The 25,372-nt window shown below is 41.2% G+C and overlaps 2 protein-coding genes across 5 annotated transcripts in view; one reads left to right on the top strand and one right to left on the bottom strand.

The window, feature by feature from the left end:
- The first annotated feature begins 222 nt into the window (after positions 1-222).
- On the top strand, positions 223-6,172 carry LOC123034612 (histone-lysine N-methyltransferase SETMAR). The gene is made up of 2 exons (XM_044452107.1): positions 223-297; positions 4,916-6,172. Exons 1-2 carry the CDS (start codon positions 223-225, stop codon positions 5,711-5,713), a joined length of 873 nt encoding a protein of 290 aa, XP_044308042.1. The 3' UTR covers positions 5,714-6,172.
- Positions 6,173-14,109: 7,937 nt separating this feature from the next.
- Positions 14,110-25,372, bottom strand: part of SUMF1 (sulfatase modifying factor 1) — a 77,323-nt gene continuing 66,060 nt past the window's right edge. For 2 of the 4 annotated variants that reach the window (XM_044451903.1, XM_044451901.1), the window contains exon 9: positions 17,390-19,270. In XM_044451903.1, the coding sequence (XP_044307838.1) occupies positions 19,157-19,270 (114 nt within the window). In that variant the 3' untranslated portion in view covers positions 17,390-19,156. Of the gene's footprint in view, positions 14,337-17,389; positions 19,271-25,372 lie in introns of those variants that run through there. The other 2 variants (XR_006416783.1, XR_006416782.1) reach the window with 2 other exon arrangements.

Here is a 25,372-nt window from a genome sequence, read left to right as displayed (position 1 = left end):
TCTATACGCGACTCTAGATTTTCAGGTCTATGCTTGATCAAGTCAACGCGAGGATTTGTTGAAGGGTTCGTGAAAGCCTTCCAGTGTTCATCTCCATCTGTCATTCAATTCGGCTTCTCCAATCATTAAACAAAGCGTTACCAAACAGCCAATCCTAGCAGAGAAAGGCGGAGCAAATCCAGCCCCTGATTGTCCTGCTGTCTCAACGAGTAGAGACGGAGCATGGACGTAACTCGAGGGTTAGAGAACTTCCCTGTAACTGTATGGCCGCAGTTCGAGCAGCCCCCGGGGTTTCAGGTAAGAGCAACCGAGCCAGCGTAATGGTATTCGGTAGGGTGCACGGGACGGTTGGAGACCTATGAGGAAATCCAGTGTGCGGACAACAGCCCCAAGGCGGCTGCTTTTTGGAACCGTGGGTGTTTTGCCGAAAGGAACGCTGGGAACTGTAGTTCTCGTGGAGAGCTGCGGTGTGTGCCGCTCTTCATCAAAACTGCATTGGATCGCGCCCTAAAATGAGCTTTATAGGAGGGGCTACCTGTCTCTGGCTTCTGAGGCGGGGAAAAGCCTACTTTTCCCCGTATGGGATTAAGGAGCGGGTGTTTCAAGCAGACGCCTCGCTTGTAACTAAAACAGCTCTTGAACGTTGCCTTTGCACGTTTGAGGGCTCAGGATCTACTTCATGGCAACCCCTCCCCCCGCCGCAGCTTCCTCTGGCCTTAAGTATCAGGAAAAAATGTATCTCTCACTTTTCACTCCAGAAAGGTCAGAAGAATACCGAGATTCAGCTCTCAATATTTTTACTTTCCTAAGAAAGTGATCATCCTCTGCATTTTTCGGTAGGAAAAGCGCCTACAGCTCCCAGCCGACCAGCCTCGTTGCGGAGGAATGCTGGGATTTGTAGGCCATTTCTATCTAAAGGTGCGTAGAAGCGCGCTAGCCCTTTATTCGTGTAGTTCTTTTGAAGTCTAATGTGTGCACACAAAATAATGAAACTTGTTGTTAAAGCAAAATAAGTAGCTGAATAAGAGGGAACTTCCATTCGAATGTAGAAGTTCTCTATTAGACCTTGAATCAACAGCAATTTCCATACGTGTATGTGGATGCTGTGTTGAATCCAGATTGAAGCTGGCAGGACCCTTCTGCACCCCTCTGCCCCATGGCAGAGCCTCCAATTACATGAAAATGCTGCGCAGAGGCAACGGACACTGCTGAATGGAGTGTCAGCTGTAGCATGTGGAGAAAGGAACCCCCTCCCCAGCAACCCTCCCCACAAAAAACGGGCAAAGGGTTCTTCCATGATCAGTGTGCATCCTCTTTCCAGAAGACCCTCTCACAGAAGGCAGATCCAACACATTATATATGAGAGAAATGTGCATTCTTTGAAATTTTGTCAGTTAGCTTTCCATAGGCAGAGGGGACTTCAAATTAATCCTGATGATCTTCTGGAATATGATAGTTTGAAACTGTCCAGCAGATAACAGATTTTAAACATGACTTACTAACAGCTGGATCTTATGCATATAGAGATGCATTTAAGCCCACTGAGTTCAATCAACTTCAGTATACTATACAGTACACTGTATATCATTGAGTGGTACATGTGTAAGGTTTAATTGTCATTGAAACATAGTTCAAACAAATAAATATCTAAAATCTGTTTCACATAGAATAATATTACACTATTGCATCCTAATCCTAAACATTTTTACACAGAAGTACTTGAGCTCATTGGTGCCAGTTTGATGTCCATATTACATTTTTAGTTTAGGTGTACCTTTCCCAACCTGGTGTCATCTAGATATCTGGGACAGCCATTACCAGCCAGCATGGATGTTGTAGTCCAACATACTGGGAGGGTACCAGCTTAGGAAAGGTGGATTAGGTCATTAAGAATAGCTTTTGCACTGTGGTTTGAAAATCAGACCTGCTGTTTCTGACACATCTCTTGTGACTTGGACAGGAGGATGAAAGGAAGAAGGTGAACCTTTTTGCATCGCTACATCTCGTTTAAATTCTGCCTATTGTGCAAATGTGAAAGGGGCATCTGAAACATCACTGCATAAAAAAGACTAGAATCTTTTGGTTCTCAAAGGTAGTACTAGATGATTTTGCAATATCAGTTATATCCATTAGAGGTCACTAGAGTTATTAATTTCATATATATTGTGCAGCTATGCTTTATTCCAGGGTTTTGGAGATATGTTATTTATTTTCATTTAATTTAGGAAGGAGAAGACAGAACAAATAAAGGACAAGACATCTAAGAAAATAATCCCCTTTTCAAAGTCAACATAACCCCTTCTAGAATCTCGTACATGATGGGCCAAATCAGCCTGCTTTTCTTCTGATTTATACTTGCACAGTATCAAAGTTAAGGTGTCTTTCCAAAAATGAATTCTTAAAATATGAAGTTCCCACCCATTGCTGATATGCAAGCAAGTAGCACATCTAGTCAGCATTGCTAAAGTAGATTGGTTGAGATAGTGATTTTCCTAAGCTTATGCCAGCCTATTCCTTTATTATTTATACAGTGCTATTATATGCCTTTGAATTGTGATGCTGGAGGAGACTCCTGTGAGTCCCTTGGACCACAAGGTGATCAAACCGGTCAGTCCTAGAGGAGATCAACCCTGACTGCTCTTTAGAAGGCCAGATCCTGAAGATGAATCTCAAATACTTTGGCCACCTAATGAGAATTAGGTCAATTATCTTCCTCTTCCCCTCAGGTACAGGCTGCATGTCATTCCCAGTCTCTGCCTTTTCTTCCCCTGATTCCTCTCTCCGTAAAACCCCACCGTGCCTGGGAAGCTCCGAAATGGGTCCCAAGAGAGGGCCGAGCAGGGGGCAGCCTGAGCTGGAGACCTTCCCGATGCCACATTGCATACCTAGGGGAAACATCTCAGGAGCATGTGGGAGCAGGAGGCCCGAGGTGTTCCTCAGGCCACACACACCTAGCCCACCGCCAGAACCTTGGGGAGCTCCTCAGAGCTGCCCGGCTGACCCTGTTCATGCAACAGGAGGCGCACCAGAGGACCTCCCACCGCATCCAGGATGCGGACTTCTCTCCTGCAGCCGAACGATGGGCGGCAGGGGTCGGGGCTCCATTTCTGCACATCACATCCCTGGAGAAGAGCCTGATGCTGGGAACAATAGATGGCAAAAGAAGAAGGGGAAGGCAGAGAATGAGGTGGCTGGATGGAGTCACTGAAGCAGTTGGTGTGAGCTTAAGTGACTCCGGGGGATGGTGGAGAACAGGAAGGCCTGGAGGAGTGTTGTCCATGGGGTCACGATGGGCCGGACACGACTTCGCGACTAACAACAACAATTATTATTAGATTTATATCCCACTTTTTTCTTACCACAAACTCAAAGTGGCTTATATAATTCTCTTCCTCCTACTTTCAACCTCAACCATGTGAGGTGGGTTGGCTGAAAGCCTGTGACTCTCCCAAAGTCACCTAGTTGCCTCTGGCTGAACAGGTACTAGAATCCAATCGTCTGAGCCCCAGTCCCTGATTTGTTCTTGGTTTATGACTCAAGCTTGACTGTTGGGAGACAACCCCCAGTTCCCAGTTCACACAGTATGATAAACCACAGAGTGAATTTCTGCAAGAGGAGCTAAGCAGGAGCAATCAAGCAGCAGTCTGTCTCATTCACCATAAACCAGGATTTTTAGATGAATAAATGAAAAGTGCAGCAAAATTAGTAATAGTTCCTTTCTGCTAATATGAGTGTTTATATGAGACCATATGCTATAACCCTGGGTATGTTTATTGGGACTTCTCTAAACATATACAGGAGAGAATTGTTACATATTTTTAAATTTTTCTCTCTGTGACAGCAAAGTCTTGGGGTGGAAGATTAATTACACTGTAAGGCTGAGGTTTCACTTTTCTTCCTTTCATTTGGTCACAGCTGTTTTTGGTGAAAACAAAACAAGACACACCAACTCAAAGATTGGAGCTATTTGATTTTTTTTAAGTAGCTATGATAACTTTAGAATAGCCTGGTGACAGTATGATTAATTAACAAGGTTCTAATATATGTAGAGTAAAACAATATATTCATGCGGATGTAATCAGGAGTGCTTTACTCTTTCCCCATCTGCTTCTTTCTTTGTTCCATTATGTGGACAAATTGCAACTTACTTTCATGTTTTTCTCCTATTCTTAAGGGATGGGTTTGTCATCCAAAGTGTGCTGAGTCATGAGAGCTGGTCACTTGAGATAAAAATAGAAGTGTAGGATTTGTGTGAGCTGGCAGAATCGCTTTATCCTTTGGTTAATGAACTGCTATAATGGTATTACATTATTAGCCCATGTGGACTAGCACCTGCATTGTAGGAAACAGCTGTCAGCAGAAATTCTCTGGTGAACAAGCAAAAAAGAAATTTTGCTCCTCAAAAAGTGGGGGGTGGGGTTAGAAAATTATTTGGATATATACACTTGTCCCAGTCTGTCACCTAAGCAATGAATTGATCTTGTTTCAAAAAGATGTGCAAAGTTGATCTCATATTTTTGTCTATTCCTGGAACAGTATTTTTCATGGGGGTTTTTAACATATTTTTTAATGTTTCCCTGTAGCATAAACAGTTCAAAATCCATCTATCTCATCTCTATTATCCCTTTCTGTTTCCAAAGTTTCCTCATCCAATCTTTGTACATTTTCATTTTAGAAAATAGTTACATAAAGCAATTAAATTGTTATCTAGAAACATGAATGAATTGAATTTAGCATTGGGCATGTCACTGTATCAGATTACAGTGATGGTGTCCAAGTTCCAAAATATATATTAAAGATCAGTTGACTGCCGTATTGTGTGTGTGTGGGCGCGTGCATGCAAGCATATGATATATTGTCCCTTCATGTAGCATGTATTAGCCATGGCAGTGATTTCTTCCATTTTGTGTTGCAGTATAGCCCAGACCATGTGACTAGAGTTGGAGATGGACCAGACCCATCTGAGATCTCCTTTCCTGGATGCAGCTGTCATTCTACTTCCTGCTCAGCTTCCATGTGCTCCTGCCTTCATTATGGAGACAATTATAACAATTCATGCATTATCCGTGAAGGAAATGAACTGGATTTTTCAAAGCCTATTTTTGAATGCAACACCATGTGCCATTGCGGAGAGTTGTGCCAAAACAGAGTGATTCAAAGGGGCTTGCAATTCAGACTTGAAGTCTTCAAGACCACAAAGAAGGGATGGGGTCTTCGCACTCTGGAGTTCATACCAAAAGGAAGGTTTGTGTGTGAATATGCTGGGGAAATCCTAGATTTCAAAGAAGCATGTAGAAGAATACAGTTGCAGACATCGAGTGACTCGAACTACATTATAGCAGTAAGGGAGCACTTGCATGATGAGCAGGTGCTAGAGACATTTGTTGATCCTACATATATAGGGAATGTTGGTAGGTTCCTGAACCATTCCTGCGAACCAAACCTCTTTATGGCCCCTGTCCGAATAGACTCAATGGTGCCGAAGTTGGCTCTCTTCGCCAACTGTGATATTTGTGCAAATGAAGAACTTACCTATGATTATTCTGGAAGATATGGCAATTACTTACCTGTCAAATATCAAGAGAAGCTGCAAAAAGAAGATTCTAAGAAGCCTTGTTACTGTGGAACTAAATTGTGTACAGGTTTCTTGCCATATGATAGTTCTTTATTTTACAAAGACAACACAGGAAACAGCCCTAAAGAAAAACTATGAAAATATATGCCATGGTGATGCATTGCTATCTACCTTGTGATGCTTACAAAAAGTCTGGATGCTTCTTTTCTCATGTACATTTGGATCTATCTTCCCAATCCAGGGCCACTTGTGTGACCAATTGATCACAAGTAGAGCCAGATCAGAAGCTCTTTTATGAGCATTAATGGAATTCCAAAATGGTTTGCTGTAGAAAAAATGCTTACCATATTTATACCCTGGTCACAAATACATCTAACAAAAAGCAAAGTCCATTCATTCCATTGAAACTTACTTTCAAAAAAGGATAATTGAGAGTGCTTACATATAATTAGCAACACTGTTGCCTGTACACAAAAGTCGATTATCCGTATTCCAGTGATATGAGGATAAAAGCATGGAGACGTTATGGGTCGAGTTTTAATCAGAAGAAAATCTACTGATGTAAGAATAGTGATCTCTTCTCTTCTCTTCTCTTCTCTTCTCTTCTCTTCTCTTCTCTTCTCTGTCTCTGTCTCTGTCTCTGTCTCTGTCTCTGTGTTATCAATAACATGGACTTAAGCTTCTCTCATGCCAGTCCATTTTTCAAAAACACATTGTTTTTGTTTGCTTGTCTTTAGAAGTCAAACTGCGTTTGCTTCCCCGTGATGTTCCTAATTACTGTTCAGTAGGGCAGTGGAGCCAGTGTCTTATTGCCATTATACAAATCTGTGGTGCAACAAACTCTGAATACCAGGAATGCAGGTCTGGCAAGCAGCTTTCCAAACAGCTGCTGTGCAGTTGGAAATGGGGCAGAAAAGGCTGACCAGAACAATAAAAAATCTGGAGCAGCTAGCTAATGATGAAAGATTACAACACCTGGAGCTTTTTGGAGTCAAGAAAGAGGCATATTTAAAAACTCAAGGTATGGACTAGGCAGATCTGTTTGTCCCTCTCATACTACTAGAACCCATGTTCATCCCATGAAGCTCTTAGTGGGAGAATCAGGACAGATAAAAGAAATGACTGCCTTACAAAGTATATAGTAAAACCGTGGAATTCAGTATAACTAGGTAAGGTGGCCATCCAGTTGGATAGCTTTAGGATTAGTCAAATTCATGGAGGATAAGGCTACTAGTCATGGCTACTCACTTCCTTTATTATCATTACCACAGGCAGCATAGTCATTGGGAAATACGAAGGAGAAGGTGATAGTGCACTAGTAGCCTGGTTTTTGGCTTCCCATAGGTACCTGGGTGGCTGTTGTGGGAAGAGAACGTTCAGCTAGACAGATCTTCGGTATAATCCAACACCGTTCCGCTTTTATTCTTTTTCCATGCTCTGCCTTTACCGTTTCTTGCCTTCATGGTACATGGACGTGACACTGAGGCTCCCTTCATATTGTTATCCATCTTCCTGATTTTATTCTGTGTGCTGGCTCTTTGAATCTTATCTAATTAGATAGCCTGCACTACAGCTAATACCCTGAAGTTGGTGCCAAATACATTAGATTGTAATAGTATTTTTCAAATATATATTTCACCCAGTCCTCTTCATCACTCTGGAAGCAGAGTAGAAAAATAGATATAAGTAGAAGCATTACTGTTAAGTTTCAGAATATGAGGGCACTTTTAGTTATTTTTAGGAAGTGAAATACTAACTCCCAACCAATTTATATGAAACCTCATGTCTCTGAACTATTCAAACCTGCTTTCAATAAAAACTGGGAAGTCTATTTTCCTCTGCTGCAAATTTTTCAGTCTGACTTGGAAGCCGCAAGAAGCTGTGACTGTTTTCCATCCAAGATGTTCAGATAGCCATCTGTTAGCACATCTAGCTTTTTCTAATATTACACAAAGGTTTGTTATGAACTGGCAAAAATGTGAAAAGTATAAATATTATAGAATAACGCCTATATTATAATGACTATTCCAAACCAATAAAAAGCAAATCATAGCAATAGTCCCACAAACTGCATTATCTGTAGCAAACCTGCAGATCGTTTCTACACTAGAACCCACTAGCATTAAATGGCATTTCCTCACAAGAGATGTATTTGCTCCCTGTGTGTCCCGGACATGCAATCCTAGCTGTTAGGGCTTCCCACTCGGGACCTTCTGGTGCTGCCCGGGGGCACATAGGATCATTCTGAGCCCCAGCAGCTTCGGAGCCGTGCTGCCAGGGGCTCACACTGTCCCGATTACACCTGGGGCCGAAAGAAACATGCTGGGCGCAGGGAGCTAGGGCCTACTACAGATGACATTTCCTACCAGGGCCCCAAACCCTTCCTGTTCCCCTTTCCCAGTGCTTCATCTAAACAAAAGTGACCATTGAGATTAAATACACAGAACAAGTCTCTGCAGTAGAGATTACTGCTTTCATGCCTTACTCTGTGCACTGGGTGCACATCAACCTCCACGTTTGAAGGTTTATGTGCATTGTGCCCTTACTGGTCTTAGGTATAAATGTAGTGACTAATCAATTTGCACCATACTAGTGATGGCAAGAAAGCAACTGGAGTTCTGAACTTTTCCCAGTAATTCCGCCTGCCATGGGAGGGCTTCTGCCCTGAAAGACGTTTTAGAAGTATTTTAAATTAAAGGCTATTTTCTAAAATCTTGTTGACATAATTCAATTTTTTAAAGATGATAGGAACACACGAGCAACAAAGTGTTACTGAGAGGAGGAATCTATTACATATTTGATATTTTCAGAAGAGATGTGTGAGAATGGAGTCATTTCAAAACGAAATACCATGAAATAAAATATTGCTTGAATCCTGTGCAAGCTTAGACAGAAAAAGGCCCGTTGTTCTTAGCATGGCCCAACTCTGTATTGCCCCTTACACTTGCCAGACTTTGGGCCACTGGGCTTACACTTGCCAGACTTTGGGCCAGTCACCAGACGACCTTGAGTGTTCTGCTTACTCTGCCCTGCCCTGCTCATGAGCACTACATGTAGTCAGAAAAGAAATGCCTCGTGTATCAGTGGAGGCACTCCACAGGACTGAAAACTGGTTTTTCCAGGATCCTGACTCGTGTGTAGAGGCTGCACAAATGTAAGAGTTGCTCCTGTTCAGATTGTCACCATGTGGAACAGAGCAACACCTTTCTTCATACCTTATTTCAGCACAATAAATGAGAGCAACTGATTTGCGTCCTACGTCAGGATGAAATGGAAAGGTGAGGACCTGACTATAATAAAACACACTATTAATATCACAATAAAAATCAAGTTAACAAGCAATTTCACAACTAGCTTTATTCCAGGCTCTTATTGCATCAATAGATTAGTTGATCATAAGCATAATTAGACTGTTCATACTCTTAAGATATAAGTTCTCTCAGAAGATGGTAGGAGGAATCCTCATAAGTGGCATTTTCCAAGAGTTGTGCTCCTGCTTTCATTGGCTGACGCTGCCTGTCTTGGCCTCGGCAAAAAATTAAACCACCCATGGCCACTTCCAAGGGGCAGCCATCTTATTATTTTTTAAGCTATGTGACCACCAAGTTATGTGACCACAATGCACCCTTTCCTGAGAAAATTTCCAGTTGAGAAAGTCCGTGTCAAGAGCTGTACTTCCTAGCTGCTTGGGGAGATACTTACTTTTAAAGAAGTTGAAGGAAAGAAGGATGGGGGAGTTTTGAAGTCCCCAGGCTGCTTCATGTGAGTGTACGCTTAGATTTGAAGATACTTTGATATCTTGTAGCAACAGAACTTTCATGTGAGGTGAACAAGATAGAAATTCTAATGGAGTCTTTACTCCCGGGCAGAGTACTCCAACTGCTAGAAAAATACAATTCTCCTGCAACAGCAATTCTGTTCTTCAAAAGGTCATATTCTCTTGTATAATAAATTTGCAACAACCCCACGTTTCAGTTTCAAACGGAAAAGCCCGTAATCATGAACTGAAAGCCAAAATCAAAGAACCTATTAACAGGGGAAAAGAATGAGGATGTTAATTTCCATTTTGTTCTCTTTGACTATAGGTGGTGTTCTTATTGTCAGCATTTGACAAGTTTATTTTCCCCATTACTCTCTTGGCAAGACCAGTTTGAAAAATCCTCTGTGCAGCTGACAGATGAAGGCATTAGCTAATCTTATCATAACACTGCAGCTACTGTTGCCTTTTCAGGAGCCTTTGAAATAGCCTGAAATCCACTGCCCTGCAAAGTGCTTTCTCATCATTTTATATATTTGCGTGTGTGTATTGTTTTCTTAAATTGGAGCCCATTCAGACAATAGCCACTTTTTGGGAGGGACCATTTCCCATTTTAAAAAGGGAATGGTCATTTAGAATATAATTTGCAATGGATTAAGTGTCTAATTTCTGGGAAGCAGCATACACACAGAGCTTGCATTATTATTACAGGCTGTCCAGCAGTATTCATGCTGTTAACTTGGAATTTGCTTGTCTCAAATCAGCCATAAAATTCACTGGGTAACCTTGGGCCATTCATGGACTCTCAACCAAATCTGCATCAGGATAAAATGGAGGGGACAGAAGAATGAAGATGTAATGTAAGCGATCCTGGGTTCCTCCAAAGAGGAAGAATGGGGGTATAAAAGTAATAATATTATTATATTGTAGCAAAGGCTGTATGTAGTAAGTAAATGGCAACCCTGTGTTGGCCACATGCGGTGCTTTGGATAGTCTAATTAAACAGCAACAGCCCCAGCATTACCATGCATTTGACTTGAAACTCTTGAGGACTTACTGAGAACTAAACCTCAATGTACTTTCTAGATGACAGGTAGATGAGACCAGAGACTTCTACTACCTGCAAAGCAGTAGAAATCAGTCCATATCAACAAGTACACAAGACTGCAAAAAGCTAATCAGAAGCTCTTGGGCCTAATTTCAATTAACCAGTGTGGGTTGGCATACCAAGGGGAAAGTCATGTCCCTGCTCCTTCCACCATGCAAAACACTTGGATGGGTAATTTGGCCTTGGAGTGGGAGGATACTGCATATGCTGGCAGAGAATGCTTACTCTCCCACTCCCCAAAATCCCATCTCCGGGGTCACTCTTGAGACAGCAGGCACAGTGCTTTCTGTGCTGGCTGTGAGAGCAAATGGGGGCAAGGCGTTCCAAGTTCAGAGTCCCAGCTTCAATTGTGTAAGCTTTTGATGTTGGAGCTAGGACTGCAAATTATCCTGTGGCCATTTAGGCTCTGTCTAAACACAAAATGGCTGCTGCACCACAGGTGCATGGCCATTGATAAAAGGACTATCCTGGGAGACCTGCTTTGTCACAAAATGCTCATTTCCCAGAAGGCAAATGGGTAAGGCTAAATCTTTTTCTCTCACTTGCTCTCTTTCTCTCTCCGAGAACCTAAATACAAGGCAGGAGTCAGTGCTCCGAACTGCAAAATCACTCTTTAGAATCCAGATAAAAATGGCTCTGGAGGGCAGCAGTTCAATTTGAACAATGCCAGCTTCTCAGCTTAAAGAAAAATCTTAGGAATAAAAATAAAAACCAGAAAAGACAGGGAGCCCCTTGCGTACCAAGAGAGGTATCCATGGAAATATTCTCTCAATGTTGCCATAGGTAAATGAGTAGTTTTGGCTTTTGAGCTCTTCCAACCTCCCAATAGGATCACATGCTGCCCTATAACTCATGAGGTGCTACAGGAACTAGGAAGTTCTATCTGGATGGTTGACAGTGTAAGGAACCAGCTTGTTTTATCTATTTTAACACTGGCCAAGAGGAGAGACCAGCACTGGGGAGCAGGACAGCATTAAGCATTTTCAGGAGGGAGGGACCTGCTGAAAGGAGCCCTCTGTACTTGCTCCACTGTTGCTTGCTTGTTTGCCCTTTTGTTCTGGCCCAGATGATGGTGGGCAGTAGATCCTCTTCTTGTCGAGCACACAATGGCAGCAGTGATGGGAACGAAGAGGAGGAAAAACAGTGCCAGCTGGTGGCAATGGTGGAAAGAAGGCAGACGCACCACAGAAGGGGGGGCCACTGAGAGTTCTTTTCCCAAAGCCCTCAGAAACCTGGAATAAACACTGATAAGGAGTGTGCAGTTTGGCACCCTGGAGGCATTTTGGACAACCAAGAACAGCTGCATCATGCACTTCGCAAGGCCGCAGTGCACAGGCACGGAAGACTGCCACGCTTACCAAAGGCAGAGCTCTAGAAGTGCCGTCACGAGCTTCCCTATATCCTCCTCTTACAGATGAGCAGCTAGACGCAGCAGCCCCTTGTTATTTCAGACTTGTCAACACATTGGGGAGGATCTGGTCCCATGCAAGAGATTTGTTCAGCCATATGTCAGGAGCTTGACGGGAACATTTTGTTTTCTTTTGTCTCACACTGATGGAATATTAAATAGCACTGCCTAGAAATGTTCCAAAGTAGGAATTAGAGACCACTGGATTTCGTTCAGTTCAACATCCAGCTCTTTTAGACATGAGTTTTAGTTTAATAATCAGTATGATGCTGTTCTTAATCTCCCACCATACAGATTGTAGCTATGAAACAGAGAGAGATTAAACCTTCACATTTTCCTCTTTCTCCACATTTTGCATCATTTTATTTATCTGTAGCATATCACCCCACTGCTTACTCACTTTGTGGAGTTCTTCACTGACCTAACTAGTGTTACACATATTGATCAGCCACTAATGTGAGAAAGGATCACTTTTCTGAAGACTATGTTATATCAAAATTATTTGCATATTAAAAAGAGCGAGACACAGACTACATCTATGCTGTTGCAACTATGAAATCATTTGCGTACTGAAAGAAGCAGCTGCTTTCACCCAGTGTCCATTATCATAGCCCTTTATGGAGACAGACAATCACTACGCAAATCTATATATTCCAACTACAAGCTTCAGCTAGGAGATACATGAAGGTTTCTATACATGTGGAAATAACTTAGATTACTAGCATAGGTTGCATGGTGAGCTTGGTGTTCCATCTTGCTCTTGCTACAGCAATGGAGTGAGAGGCTTGGTTACGATAGCCTGAAATCTCTTTCAAAAACAAGACCCACTGAATATACTGCTGAGTTACCATGGATCAGTCAAAAAGTGTGTGGGAGAAAAGAGGATTCTTCTAGATTTCAGCATGAAGCTGCACAAACATTAACAGTGGGTGTCAATGCTCAATTTATCTAGTTGTGCCTCAGTTACTGTACAGCTAATCTATGTTCAGAACTGCAGTAGGACAAAGTTTCTATCAAAACCTGTCTCCTGCAGTGTTATGAGACAACACATAACAGGAAAGTGTTTGAAGATAACTTCAGAGAGCCAAGATTCACAATCAAAGGCTATGGGCTGATAAAATAGCCAAGTACTTTCCATTATGATTAAAACAACTTCCTCTGACATAATCTAAAACAACAAAAACCACATATTCCTTCATCTTCACATCTTGTTTGGATGCTTCTTCTCTAGTACTACAAAGAGTAAGTTCATAGATTAACTTACAATTATTTAGGACAGGAAATGCCACAAACCATGGATAGCTAAGCAAGCAATTAGTTGTGCCAATACAATAATCACAACTGCTTATAGAGAGTTTAATAGTGTTATAGCCAAATAGTTTTATTTTTAAAATTAAAAAAGTGTAGCTTAAAAAGTACAGCAGAGGAATAAAGTGGAACCACTGCATAAGAAACAGGAGAACAAAATGCCCTGCACCACCTCCTAGCAATCTTGACTGGTCTATCAGCCTTTAAACAAAGTCATACTGAAGTGAGCACCAGCTAGGAAATCCAAACCAAAGAGATGAAATGCTAATTTAAACTTCTTGGAGGAAATACCTGGCAAAAAATTGTCCTTATTTGCAAGAGCTGATCTATACTGGGGTAGGCAACCTGTCTCCTCCAGGTAAGCTGAACTCCAGCTCCCATGGCCCTCTATCACTGACCACGTTGGTTGGGGCCACTGGGCATTGCAGTGCAACCCATCTGGAAGACACCTGGCTGCCTACCATGATCCATGCATTACCTGTGATTGGTGTTACTTCCTATAACACTTCTGGTAGGCAAAGCACCTTAAAATCCTAATTTCCTTCACCGGTTAGTTCTTCAATTTCCAGTTAACACATGGGAAGTGGCACCAGAAGTATCCAAACAGGACTGCTAGTGGGCAGTTCAATTTGTTCAAATTCAACACTATTTACCATTTTAATTTAGGATACATACAACCTGAAGATCACTGGCAGTTTTGCGTCCTTGTCAGATAGTTCTGACCGCTGGGTTTTTCCTCTGGCTAGGACAAAAACATTTCACTAGCACGTATCTCTTGCATTTCAGGAGATGCTCTTCCTCCTGGAACCCCCACCAGTACATAGCACTGAATGGTTTGAGGAGTCCCCATATGCTCTAGAACAGATTTGGGGGTGGGGGGAGCATGCTGGAGTAGAGGAAGAAACGTGATAACACCCTGTGTACCTATATGAGTTGCATCTCTGCTCACCAAAGCATCCCCTTTTCTTGTTATTCTCAGAATGTTCAGGTCCCCATACTGTTTTATTTGTGATACCTACTGGATTCTTTTTTTAAACACTCCTTTCCTGAGTGATCAGACAAGATTTTATTAGCACAATCTAACTTACAATGTTTTAATTCTATATTTTTATTCTTTTTTTCTTTCTTGTCATTGGCCAGTGCTTGAGAAACTTGTCAGATATGGGGTGGTACATAAATCCTGTGAAGAAATAATAAATACATTAGGGACACAATTCTATGGGTTGCGCCATTGATGACTGCAAGGCCTAAACTTGGAGGCAGGCTTAATTCCCTGTCATTCTGCCTTGCCGGTTTTTGCTAGCTAGGCCCATCTGCCTGTCTAGCTGAAGAATATCACAAGAAAAGGAAAGGAAGCTGGAGAGATCGCAGGGTGACTCATGACCCTGCCTCTCCAGTCCGACCCCTTCCATGCCCACTGAAACTTCCCTTTCTCCAATTCCCTGAGGTCAAATTACCAACCTCAGAGAGCAGCTGACAGGTGTTTTCCCTGTTTCAGGGAATCCAGAATCCTCTGATGTCCTGTCTGTCTCCCTTAAATTGTAGACAGCCAGTTCTGGTTTCATTTTTATTTTAAAGGCAACTGACCATTTCTGCACTAATCTCTGCTTGATTCTTGAATATATGAATTGAATTAAAACCTAGAGTTGATTTACGAGTTGTTGTTGTTTTTGGCCTAGCCAAAAGTTGGCTTTACCCAGATCACCTAGACTGCTTGACTTCCAGTATATCACAGAAGTGAGTACACCCCTCACATTTTGTAAATATTTCATTATATCTTTTCATGTGGCAACCCTGAAGAAATGACACTTTGCTACAATGTAAAGTAGTGAGTATACAGCTTGTATAACAGTGTAAATTTGCTGTCCCCTCAAAATAACTCAACACACAGCCATTAATGTCTAAACCGCTGGCAACAAAAGTGAGTACAAACCTAAGTGAAACTGTCCAAATTGGGCCCAAAGTGTCAATATTATGTGTAGCCATCATTATTTTCCAGCACTGCCTTAACCCTCTTGGGCATGGAGTTCACCAGAGCTTCACAGGTTGCCACTGGAGTCCTCTTCCACTCCTCCATGATGACATCACGGAGCTAATGGATGTTAGAGACCTTGCACTCCTCCACCTTCCGTTTCAGGATGCCCCACAAATGCTCGATAGGGTTTAGGTCTAGAGACATACTTGGCCAGTCCATCACCTTTACCCTCAGCTCCTTTAGCAAGGCAGTGGCCGCCTTGGAGGTGTGTTTGGGGTCGTTATTATGTTGGAATACTGCCCTGCGGCCCAGTCTCTGAAGGGAGGGGATCATACTCTGCTTCAGCATGTCACAGTACATGTTGGCAATCATGGTTCCCTCAGTGAACTGTAGCTCCCCAGTGCCGGCAGCACTCATGCAGCCCCAGACCATGACACTTCCACCACCATGCTTGGCTGTAGGCAAGACACACTTGTCTTTGTACTCCTCACCTGGTTGTCGCCACACACGCTTGACACCATCTGAACCAAATAAGTTTATCTTGGTCTCATCAGACCACAGGACATGGTTCCACTAATCCATGTCCTTAGTCTGCTTGTCTTCAGCAAACTGTTTGCGGGCTTTCTTGTGCATCATCTTTAGAAGAGCCTTCCTTTTGGGATGACAGCCCTGCAGACCAATTTCATGCAGTGTGCAACGTATGGTCTGAGCACTGAAGGCTGACCCACCACCCCTTCAACCTCTGCAGCAATGCTGGCAGCGCTCATATGTCTATTTCCCAAAGCCAACCTCTGGATATGATGCTGAGCACGTGCACTCAACTTCTTTGGTCGACCATGGTGAGGCCTGTTCTGAGTGGAACCTGTCCTGTTAAACTGCTGTATGGTCTTGGCCACCGTGCTGCAGCTCAGTTTCAGGGTCTTGGCAATCTTGTTATAGCCTAGGCCATCTTTATGTAGAGCAACAATTCTTTTTTTCAGATCCTCAGAGAGTTCTTTGCCATGAGGTGCCATGTTGAACTTCCAGTGACCAGTATGAGAGAGTGAGAACAGTAACACCAAATTTAACACACCTGCTCCCCATTCACACCTGAGACCTTGTAACACTAACGAGTCACATGACACCAGGGAGGGAAAATGGCTAATAATGCCCAATTTGGACAGTTTCATTTAGGGGTGTACTCACTTTTGTTGCCAGCGGTTTAGACATTAATGGCTGTGTGTTGAGTTATTTTGAGAGGACAGCAAATTTACAGTTATTCAAGCTGTATACTCACTACTTTACATTGTAGCAAAGTGTCATTTCTTCAGGGTTGTCACATGAAAAGATATAATATTTACAAAATGTGAGGGGTGTACTCACTTCTGTGATATACTGTATATGCTCAGCTATCTTTTAATGTTCTCATCCAATGTGGCTGCCTGTAATCCTGAAGAATTATGAGCATCCTACTGATGCCAGGGGGACGCGGAAATGAAGGTCTCCTTGATGCGTCTTCTGCACTGCAAATGGTCGATTTCAGGTACCCCAGTTCATGATGAGGACAGGCCAGTATTCATTGAGTCCGGGTGGATTGTCACTCCTCCCCTTCATATCCTCCTTCTTGCCCTTCAAATGGTAACTCCTAAATTGGTCTTCTGACCTCAAAGGCAGAGCTAGCATAGGAAGAACCACACTGGCTGCGAAAGTAGGAGAAAAGCTACTCCAAGTCTGAAATTCCAGCTCCAAGGGCACATTTTCACAAGGTGGCAATCTCTCCTACAATGCCCATGCCGTATCCACGTGCATCCCTTGACTCTGACAACCCAGAACTGAAATAGATTGAACTGTCAGTGTCACCATTTGATATGCACAAGATGCTCAACACTCTGAAAGTGCAAAGTATTTTTTTTTACTGTGGCACAAAAGTTAGGCAGTATGCTGTAAAATATTCCTTTCATGTTCATCACTGAACTTTAAAAGTATCTTCAAAACTGTACAGAAGCTCCGGAAAAACATATGATCCACTTTGCTCACAGGCTGGGTGCGTCTGTCAAGAGGCAAGCTGGCATATTATAAGGTTCTCCCCCATTATGGTTTTGCACAATCCCCAATCACATCCCCCCATGATCCTCCTGCAACTGCCAAATTCACCACTGCTGTGCTGCCTGGCTTACCAAAGCTACTTCTAAGTTTCAAGACCAAGTATTATTTTAAAAAATATGTAGCTGTTTTGGACAAAAGAAATATTCTGAAAGAAATGTCAAAAAACTGTATTATTTTAATACCTTTAATTAAGGCAATTCATGGTGACAAAATACTGTGCAGGCTTTCCAGAATTCTTGATTGGGCAAAGTGGTAAACAAAGCAAAGAGTGGGAGGAGAAAAAATGTTCAAATCATGGAATTTACTTTTGGTTAAGTTGGAAAGTGGAAGGAGGAGAATAAAGTTTTTCAAACCCAGGGTTACAGATAGTTTCAGACCGATCCTAAGACCTCCCAAGAGTTCTTTGGTTGATTAGATTTATATCCCACCTTTTTTATTACAAAGAGCTCAAAGTGGCTTACATCATTCTCCTCCTGCTCTCAGTCTTATTCCCACAACATCACCCCTGTTAAATAGGTTGAGCTGAGAGTCTGTAAGTGGCCCAAAGTCACCAGTTCTTGCTGGAAAGAAGAAACTAAGAAAAGTTGATATCCCATGTTTAGGAATCTAAAATCCAGTAAAAAATGTCTGCATTATTGGTTTGTAGACTAGATACTCTTCTTTGATTTTCCACTCTTGCCCACCACCTCTGTAGCCTGCTGCATCTGTAGTCAATCTATACATGTGCAAACCACATAATGACAACCCATTTTTAACCACCCAGAGTTCACAATTCAACAACAAACCATGGGTTCTCTTTCTCAGTTGTTTGTGGCTGACAAGCCAGTATTTGTTGTATGACTGCATTCATACATCACAACAGAAAACAGAAACAGAAGCAAAATCAAACTAGACAGTTTTGCATTTTAAAGAGAATATGAACAAAACTGAAGATAATTTGAGATGGTTTACCAGATGGTAAAAGTCAATGGAAGCCAAACAGGGCAGTTTTACCTAATAGCTGGAGGGGATATGCCCTCCAATAAAATCCAACTTCAGGGGAACATGATAATCTTTTTCTAGTTTAGAATCCTGCTACTGAATGGCTACATTTAGTATTCTTCAGATCAAACAAAAATTGAAGACCCATGGTAGCCTCCCAACCAAACAACATTCAAAAATATGTAATGATACAGTATCTTTGTTTGACTGCTCAAAATATTATGCAAGCTTTTAAGGACTCCAGAATTCTTCATCAGGCAAAATAGTAAACAAAATTTTTTAAGAGCAGGGGAGTTGATTGATGTTCAGGCCATGCAGTATGCATTTGATTATACCCTTAAGAAGGAAAGGAGAAGATACACATTCAAGTTAGGCCAGAGAAAGTTAACTGCAGTTAAGTACCACTGAAATCAGCCAAATCTGACAGTCATAAGTTAAGTACTCATTGATTTCGGAGGGACTTAACTCTCTTTGGTTCAGTAGGATCTCTGTATTTTTTCCTTCATTCATGAAATATTTTAATTAATTTCCATATATATGAAATAAAACCAGTCCTTAATTAAAAGAAAAATACCAATATTTACTTCCTAACTGCCTCTGTAAAAAAAAAAAAATCTAGGCAATTGAAGGCATAGCTTTCCCTTTATTAAAAAAACAAGCTTTCCCTTTATTAAATAAGCTTTCCCTTTATTAAAAAACAAAACAAACATCTTATGGTCTGTATTTGTTTTAAATATAGAAAAATTTAGTAGCCTAAATATTAACAATTTCCATATATACAAATTAAATGGAAATCTAGGTTATTTTCTTCCGAGATATTTTATTCAGAAAGAAAGTTGTTGGCTGAAACGTCCAGAATTTCCATTTTCACCTTTTTCAGTAAGACCCGATACTTGAGAGACATTTTCCTCTTTACACCCACGGTGAGATTTCTCAGTCCTCCCAAGCCATCAGCTTCCTCACTTTAAGTAGTCAGGCAGAGTGTCAGCAGCACAGCGAAATCCCAGATTCGAGGCAGAGCTGTCAGGCGTATTTTGGCTTCGGGCTGCACATCGATACCTGTAGCAGTAGGACTAAGGAGAAAGAGCAGCACAATACCACAAGTATCAAAGTGTGCTGATTTATTTGGAGAACATGCCATTATGACCTGCCCATGGGGAAATACAGCCTCTGCAACAGAAACATGAGTGGGATTCTCTAACTTGGCTTCAGAAATGTTGGTGCCCAAGATGGAAAATCCAAGCAACATGCTATGCTGAGAAAAATATAATATACTCCATAATCCATTGTCTTATTCCATAAGGTAGGAATAGGCCTTGACAGTGAATCCCTCCGGAAAAAGAAGAAAAACAGTCAAGTTTTCTAGGCATAACTGAAGTACAGATTTTGTGCTGCTTCTCATGGCATGGATTTCACTTGCAGATGTATTACTGGAAATCACTCCAAGCCAGACAACATTTTTCTAACTTTCTTGTCATTTTAATGTACAATTTGGAAATGGCTATGCTGAATACTTTCCAGATTTTACAGTATACCAACTGTCAAGTAGCAACTGCTTTGAATGTTTCAAAGAGTACATCTTGCTACTGTCAAAGGAACATAAGAAGAAGCCAATACTAGATAAGTCTATGAGAAGGGTAATATTTTACTAGTTTAACAATGAAAGATTCTCCTGCTACCCATCTCACCCAAAAGGAGGAGCAGCAGCATCTGTCGAAATACATAACCTGCTTTTCATTTCCCAGCTTGTGATTTGAAGCAGTAAGTGGGTAATACCTTTAGTATTCAAGGATTCTAGAGATAATTTTTTTAGCACCTTTGCTGTGCCTTCAACCAGAATTTTTCTATTCTGTCCATTTTTTTCCTTCTTTAAATGTTATCTTGCACAGGTTTTTTTAAACTCTGATTCAATTTCATTTTGCCTCAACTTGTGCCTTGCTTGAAATTGTTTCAGCTTCCTTGGGGAGGCCTGCTTTATCATTTGAGAACAGCAGCTGTCAGAGAAGGATAGGATCTTTGTTGCCATAGTGATCTTGGTTGCCTTGTAATCCTTTAGTGAGTCTTCTGTGACAATATCTTTGGAAGACAGGGTGGCAGTGTTATCTTTAAAGATGCGGCAATGATAAGAGACAGCTGAAGTCCATACCTATTCATGATGTCCCCATCCAGTGTCCTGACCATATAGGATGGGCATCCATATTGGTAGGTTTAGCTCCCTCAAGGCTTTAGAAAACCTTCTCTATTTCTAAGGCAACCAACACAGTCCTTTATCCCACAATCTTGCAACTGCCTATTATTCCAGGGTATTTAAAAACTTTGGATTGTATCCAGCTGTGGATTTTTGCAACTTGGAAACTCTTACGCTCACATAATGTGAGGCATCCAATTTTGGCCTCCCTCCCATCCACTGCGGATGCCCACCCCTCCCAGAAAGCTGTTCCTGAGGGTCACGGGGCTCTCTGGAACAGTATGGAATATGGCACAAAAAGCTGCAGTTGGGGCCAGGGGAGGAATCACAAAAATGAGGCTTTTTCCCACTAGTGCCAAGCCACCACTGGATAGAACCCACTTGGAACAAAAACTAACAGTGCATTTGCATATTTATTTTTAACACATACAAATCAATACAGTTAACAGTTTCAGCAGAATGGAATGTGTTTTCATCGAGTCTTGAAAATTCTCCATCACATCAGCTAGTCAGAACTAATGTAGATATATAGGAAGCTGCAAAACTAGATCAGTTTTCTATATCTACTGAGGTCAATTTTGTTTGACTCCAACAAACACATACATAGCCCGCTATAGTTATTCTGTCTCTCCCTCTCTCCTACACACACAAAATCCAGCATTTTAGGCTTAGAATTCCTATAAACTTTCACTTATTTCCAAAGCAATTTTTGGCTCTCAGTTGAAAATGTACAATAGGAATGAGCAACTTCAGGCTTTCCAGAGGTTAATTTTGTTCCCACCTGGAACTTTCTAGGGGCTAGGCTGCCCTCTTGCCCCACAAAGTAGATTATGTAGTGGCAGCAATAAGATATTTGCTGCTACCCTATCTAACTTGGTTTAAAATCCAAATAGATCCTTTTTTGCTTCTGGTATGCCACAACATTTTAGCAGCAAGCTGCTGATCGTTTTGCTGCTGTGGCACATTCAAGAGCAGCCATAGAGAGTGCACAGGAAGGCAAGGGTCTGTATCTCCCATCCAGGATATACAGTAGTACATGTAAAAGGCTGTTGTTTAGTTGAACAGAGGCCCTGTGCCCTCATTAGTTACCTGCTCCCCTGCCAGGTCCTTTAGTTACATCTTCCCTTTCTCACCCATTCTTTGTTGCCCTATTTCAAATTTTACAAAAGCACCCATGCTTAGTCAAGGTACATCACTTGCTTGCATGTCATGGACAGTCCACGAATGGCAATAGAAGTTTAAGAACTAGAAGAAGGAGAGTAACTGTAACAGCTATGTGGTTTTGGGCCCACCAACACCAGGCCTTGTGAAATGGCCCAAAAGAAATGAATTGAGTCAGGGCAAAGGAGGAAGGAAAACAGGGACTGCAAAGGAAATGAGAGAAGCTTCTGGAGGGACAGCTGATACTTGATACCAGCAGCCGCCAAGTCTTTTCAGAAGAGATGGATATGAAATGAAATGGCATGCATCTTGTACATGAAGCCCATATTATATGTTTGGTATGTCACTTTTAGTTCATTCTTAGTAACGGAATCTCTACACTGATTGGCAAATTTTGAAATCCCCAGGACACAGATGTATAGTTCTTCCTTCTGGACAGACAGCAAATTTTTGAACAGTTAAATTAGGATTCTGCTAGACACATGTCAATACTTCTCTGTTCCAAGTCATTTTAATGTAAAAGCAGTCCTTGACCTGTGACATCTGTAAACTGATTTTTAATACAGAAGGAAAATGATTAGTTTGTGATGATGGCTGGTTTGTGCAATGTGGAAAGTCATCTTGATGCCAGGCATCCTGACAAGTGCTGACTCTATCAGTTTAATTATAGTGATGTAAAGGAGTGCAGTTTTTCTGGTTGTAGCATTGTCCAAATAATGAAGTACCAAATACTGAAAATAGAACTCTCTGTCTTACTGAAAATGTTTTTGTCTTCTCAAGCAAATTAAGAGGGTGGACATAGACAAGCCAAATCCAATTATGGATTGGATGTACAGAGTGCATCAGGACAAATATATTGTCATTAACAGAAGAGGATGCAGCACAGACAGAAAGGCTGATTCCATTTAATAAGCAAATCTTGATGGAGGTTACTAACTGTTGGTTTATGAATAATCCAGGTGAGTGTGTGCATGAATTGTTGTGGTACAGGATTAAGGGCTGGGTTGCATTTCATCAAGAGCATGATTATAATATGCCCATTCTTTCAATATTGGCTTCTGTTGGCAAACAAACAAACAAATCAGTAATCCAGTTTCTGTATCAAAGAAACATACCCAGTTTCTGTATCAAATGTACATATGCATACTGGTGTGCATATGTTGAATAGAAACAGTTTTATGTCCTAGCCCTGCAAATTCAACTGGATGGTAAAAAAGGTGCTTTACTGGCTGTGAAAAAGCATTGTGAAGAGGCAGCAGAAGAGTTTTGCTGAATTATGAGAGACTAGGCTTTGCTTCATGAACTGGGAAATCTGGATTTTGTTCCTCGTGCAACTGCAGTTATTAACATCCTCTGAATCCAGGTCTGGACTTTTCAGGAGTGGCTTAATTACAGCCTCTTTTAAAGAAGCTGGTACACAGGCAGGAGGCATTCATAGCTGCCTGGATCCAGGTAGAAATCTCTTTCTTAGTTGCTGTAATGAGACATGAAGGGCAAGGGTCGAGCACACAAAGGTCGAGTGTGAACCTGCTCAACCAATTTCTTACCCAACACACAAGCTGCAGGGACTCACCCATCTCTGGCCTATATTTACCTTCAGCAAGTTTACCCATGACCATGTCCTAAGAAATAGGTGGATATTGGAGAAACAATGCATTTTCATTAAAGACTATGTTCTTTTGCTATACTTTCCAGTCCTGAAACAGAACTTTTACCAACCTTTTTAAAGAAAACCTATTTTGTCTTTAGCTGGGTCTAAAATGGGACATATTACTCATCTGTAAAGAAAACTGTTATCCCGTTGTTAATTTAATCAAATCTGCTAATTAACGTGTGACATTGATTTCACCCCCAAATAAAATGAGCCTCAAACATGTGATCTCACTGTAGAAAATGTAATCATTTTATGAAAGATGAGTTACACATGAAAACATTAATGTATATAAGAAAAAGGACCTCACAAGCTGCCAAAGAGAAAGAAAACACAGAATAAGATTAGTTTTTAATTAGAATAAATTATACTGGGGACACAACTTTGGCCTGAACAGATTTTTACAAGAAGTCTACTGTAGATTACAACTGGAATTAGCCCAATAGCCATGGAAGAAGATGTGCACGTTTATTATTTAAGAAGTGTTTCAAAATGATTACTGGTTGCTAAGAGCACATACACACATACCAGTTTCCTTCCAATTTTCCAGAACCTTTCACAAGCTTTACAGGGAATTTAATTAATAAATAAAAGTACAAATTGCTTTAATTTCCTTGATTTTACCATAATGAACCTTCTCCATTAATATTTCAACTCTAAGGAAAATTAGCTTTCTATAGGCTATTAGAGATACTAAATCTTGAAGGAGTTTACATGTCTATCATGATAACTTGCCAGGTAAGAATGGATGCTTTTTTTAAAAAAATAAGCATTAGGCTGAGATGTCCTCTTAGTTTCCTCATTTCTGCTCAGGTTAAAATAATTTAAGAACCAGCACAGGTTATGAGCAACTACAGGGTCATCTGGAGGAGCTATGGAGCTTAATTCCATAGCTCCGCCAGATCATGACTGTCCATAATTTATATGGCTAGCATAGTCTTGATTTTGGATACCTAAAAATTACATTAATCAACCTCTCCCCACTCCCCAAAAAGAAGACCATGAAAGACCATCAAGCAGATGGACTGAATGACTTCTGGTGGAGCCTCATGGCCAGTGCCAAGAGCATCAGGTCGATTAATAGAAGTGAAATCTGGAATATTATTACAAAAATAATTGCTCAGCATTCCAAGCTACTTCCTGTTAGAAGTAGCAAAGTGACAGGTGATGCAATGGTAATTGCTAGTCAGTTCCCCTTGTTCCCTGCTTTAAATTAAATTAAACAAATGAGTGGTTCTATATCCAAAGCTCCCAGGGTGACATGCAAAATAAAAACAAATACAATACAGTGATAACACATATAACAAAGAAAACAGAGAAGGATTTAAGCGCAGCAGCTGCAATGGGATTGTAATAATGTGACAACAGAAGTCTCCTACCCATCTCATAAGGACATCCTTACAGGCAGTAGGTCATTTTGTGTCTTCTTGCAGATGGTGTCAGTGGACACGTGCATTTGCATGCACACAAGGCAAACACCAAAGATCCCTCCATTTCAGTGGAGACCAGCTCTTTCCCATCACTACACTACTTAGCTCTTGAGCAGCCTCCCACTCTAGGAAACTATGTCAGTGCTGTGCTATTTAATTATCTCTTGCACATGCACAAGCTTCCAAGGCGGCTGTAACAATACAAAATGAAAATTCAATCACTGACAGAAAACTAAATCTCTCATGTATGTAAGTATGTGTGCATGTATAGCAAAACAATGAGGCATTAGAAGAAGCAGCAGTGAATGCAGAGAAACAGCAATAAATAAATGAAACCCACCCAAAATTATTTATATTGATATTCTTGTAAGCTGTCCTGAGCCTGTGGCAAAGGATAGCATATAAGTGTTTTAATAAATAAAAATAAATGAATAGAATAAAATCTAATCTGAATTAAGAGTTCAGGAAAATAAAATTATCTTAGCTGGCAACCAAATACTAGGGAGATGGGCACCAACAAAGGCACAGCCATGGAAAAAGTTATCTGAGGGCAAGAAGATCCACAGCAGGGCTCCAATTGAGAATGTAAAGAAAATAAAGGTTCATATTTATGCTGATTTTACTGTGATTTTAAAGACAAACATCCCTTAGGACATCCTTCCCCAAACTGGTGCCCTGCTGATGTGTCAGACTGTAATGCCCATCATTCCCGGTCAATAAGGCCATTGGGTGAGAATGACAGGCA

This window comes from Varanus komodoensis, unplaced genomic scaffold, assembly GCF_004798865.1.
Source record: "Varanus komodoensis strain SLA01 unplaced genomic scaffold, ASM479886v1 scaffold6_4, whole genome shotgun sequence".
Taxonomy (NCBI): Eukaryota; Metazoa; Chordata; class Lepidosauria; order Squamata; family Varanidae; genus Varanus; species Varanus komodoensis.
The sequence above is the reverse complement of the archived record's forward strand: the minus strand, read 5'-3'. Positions and strand labels throughout refer to the sequence as shown.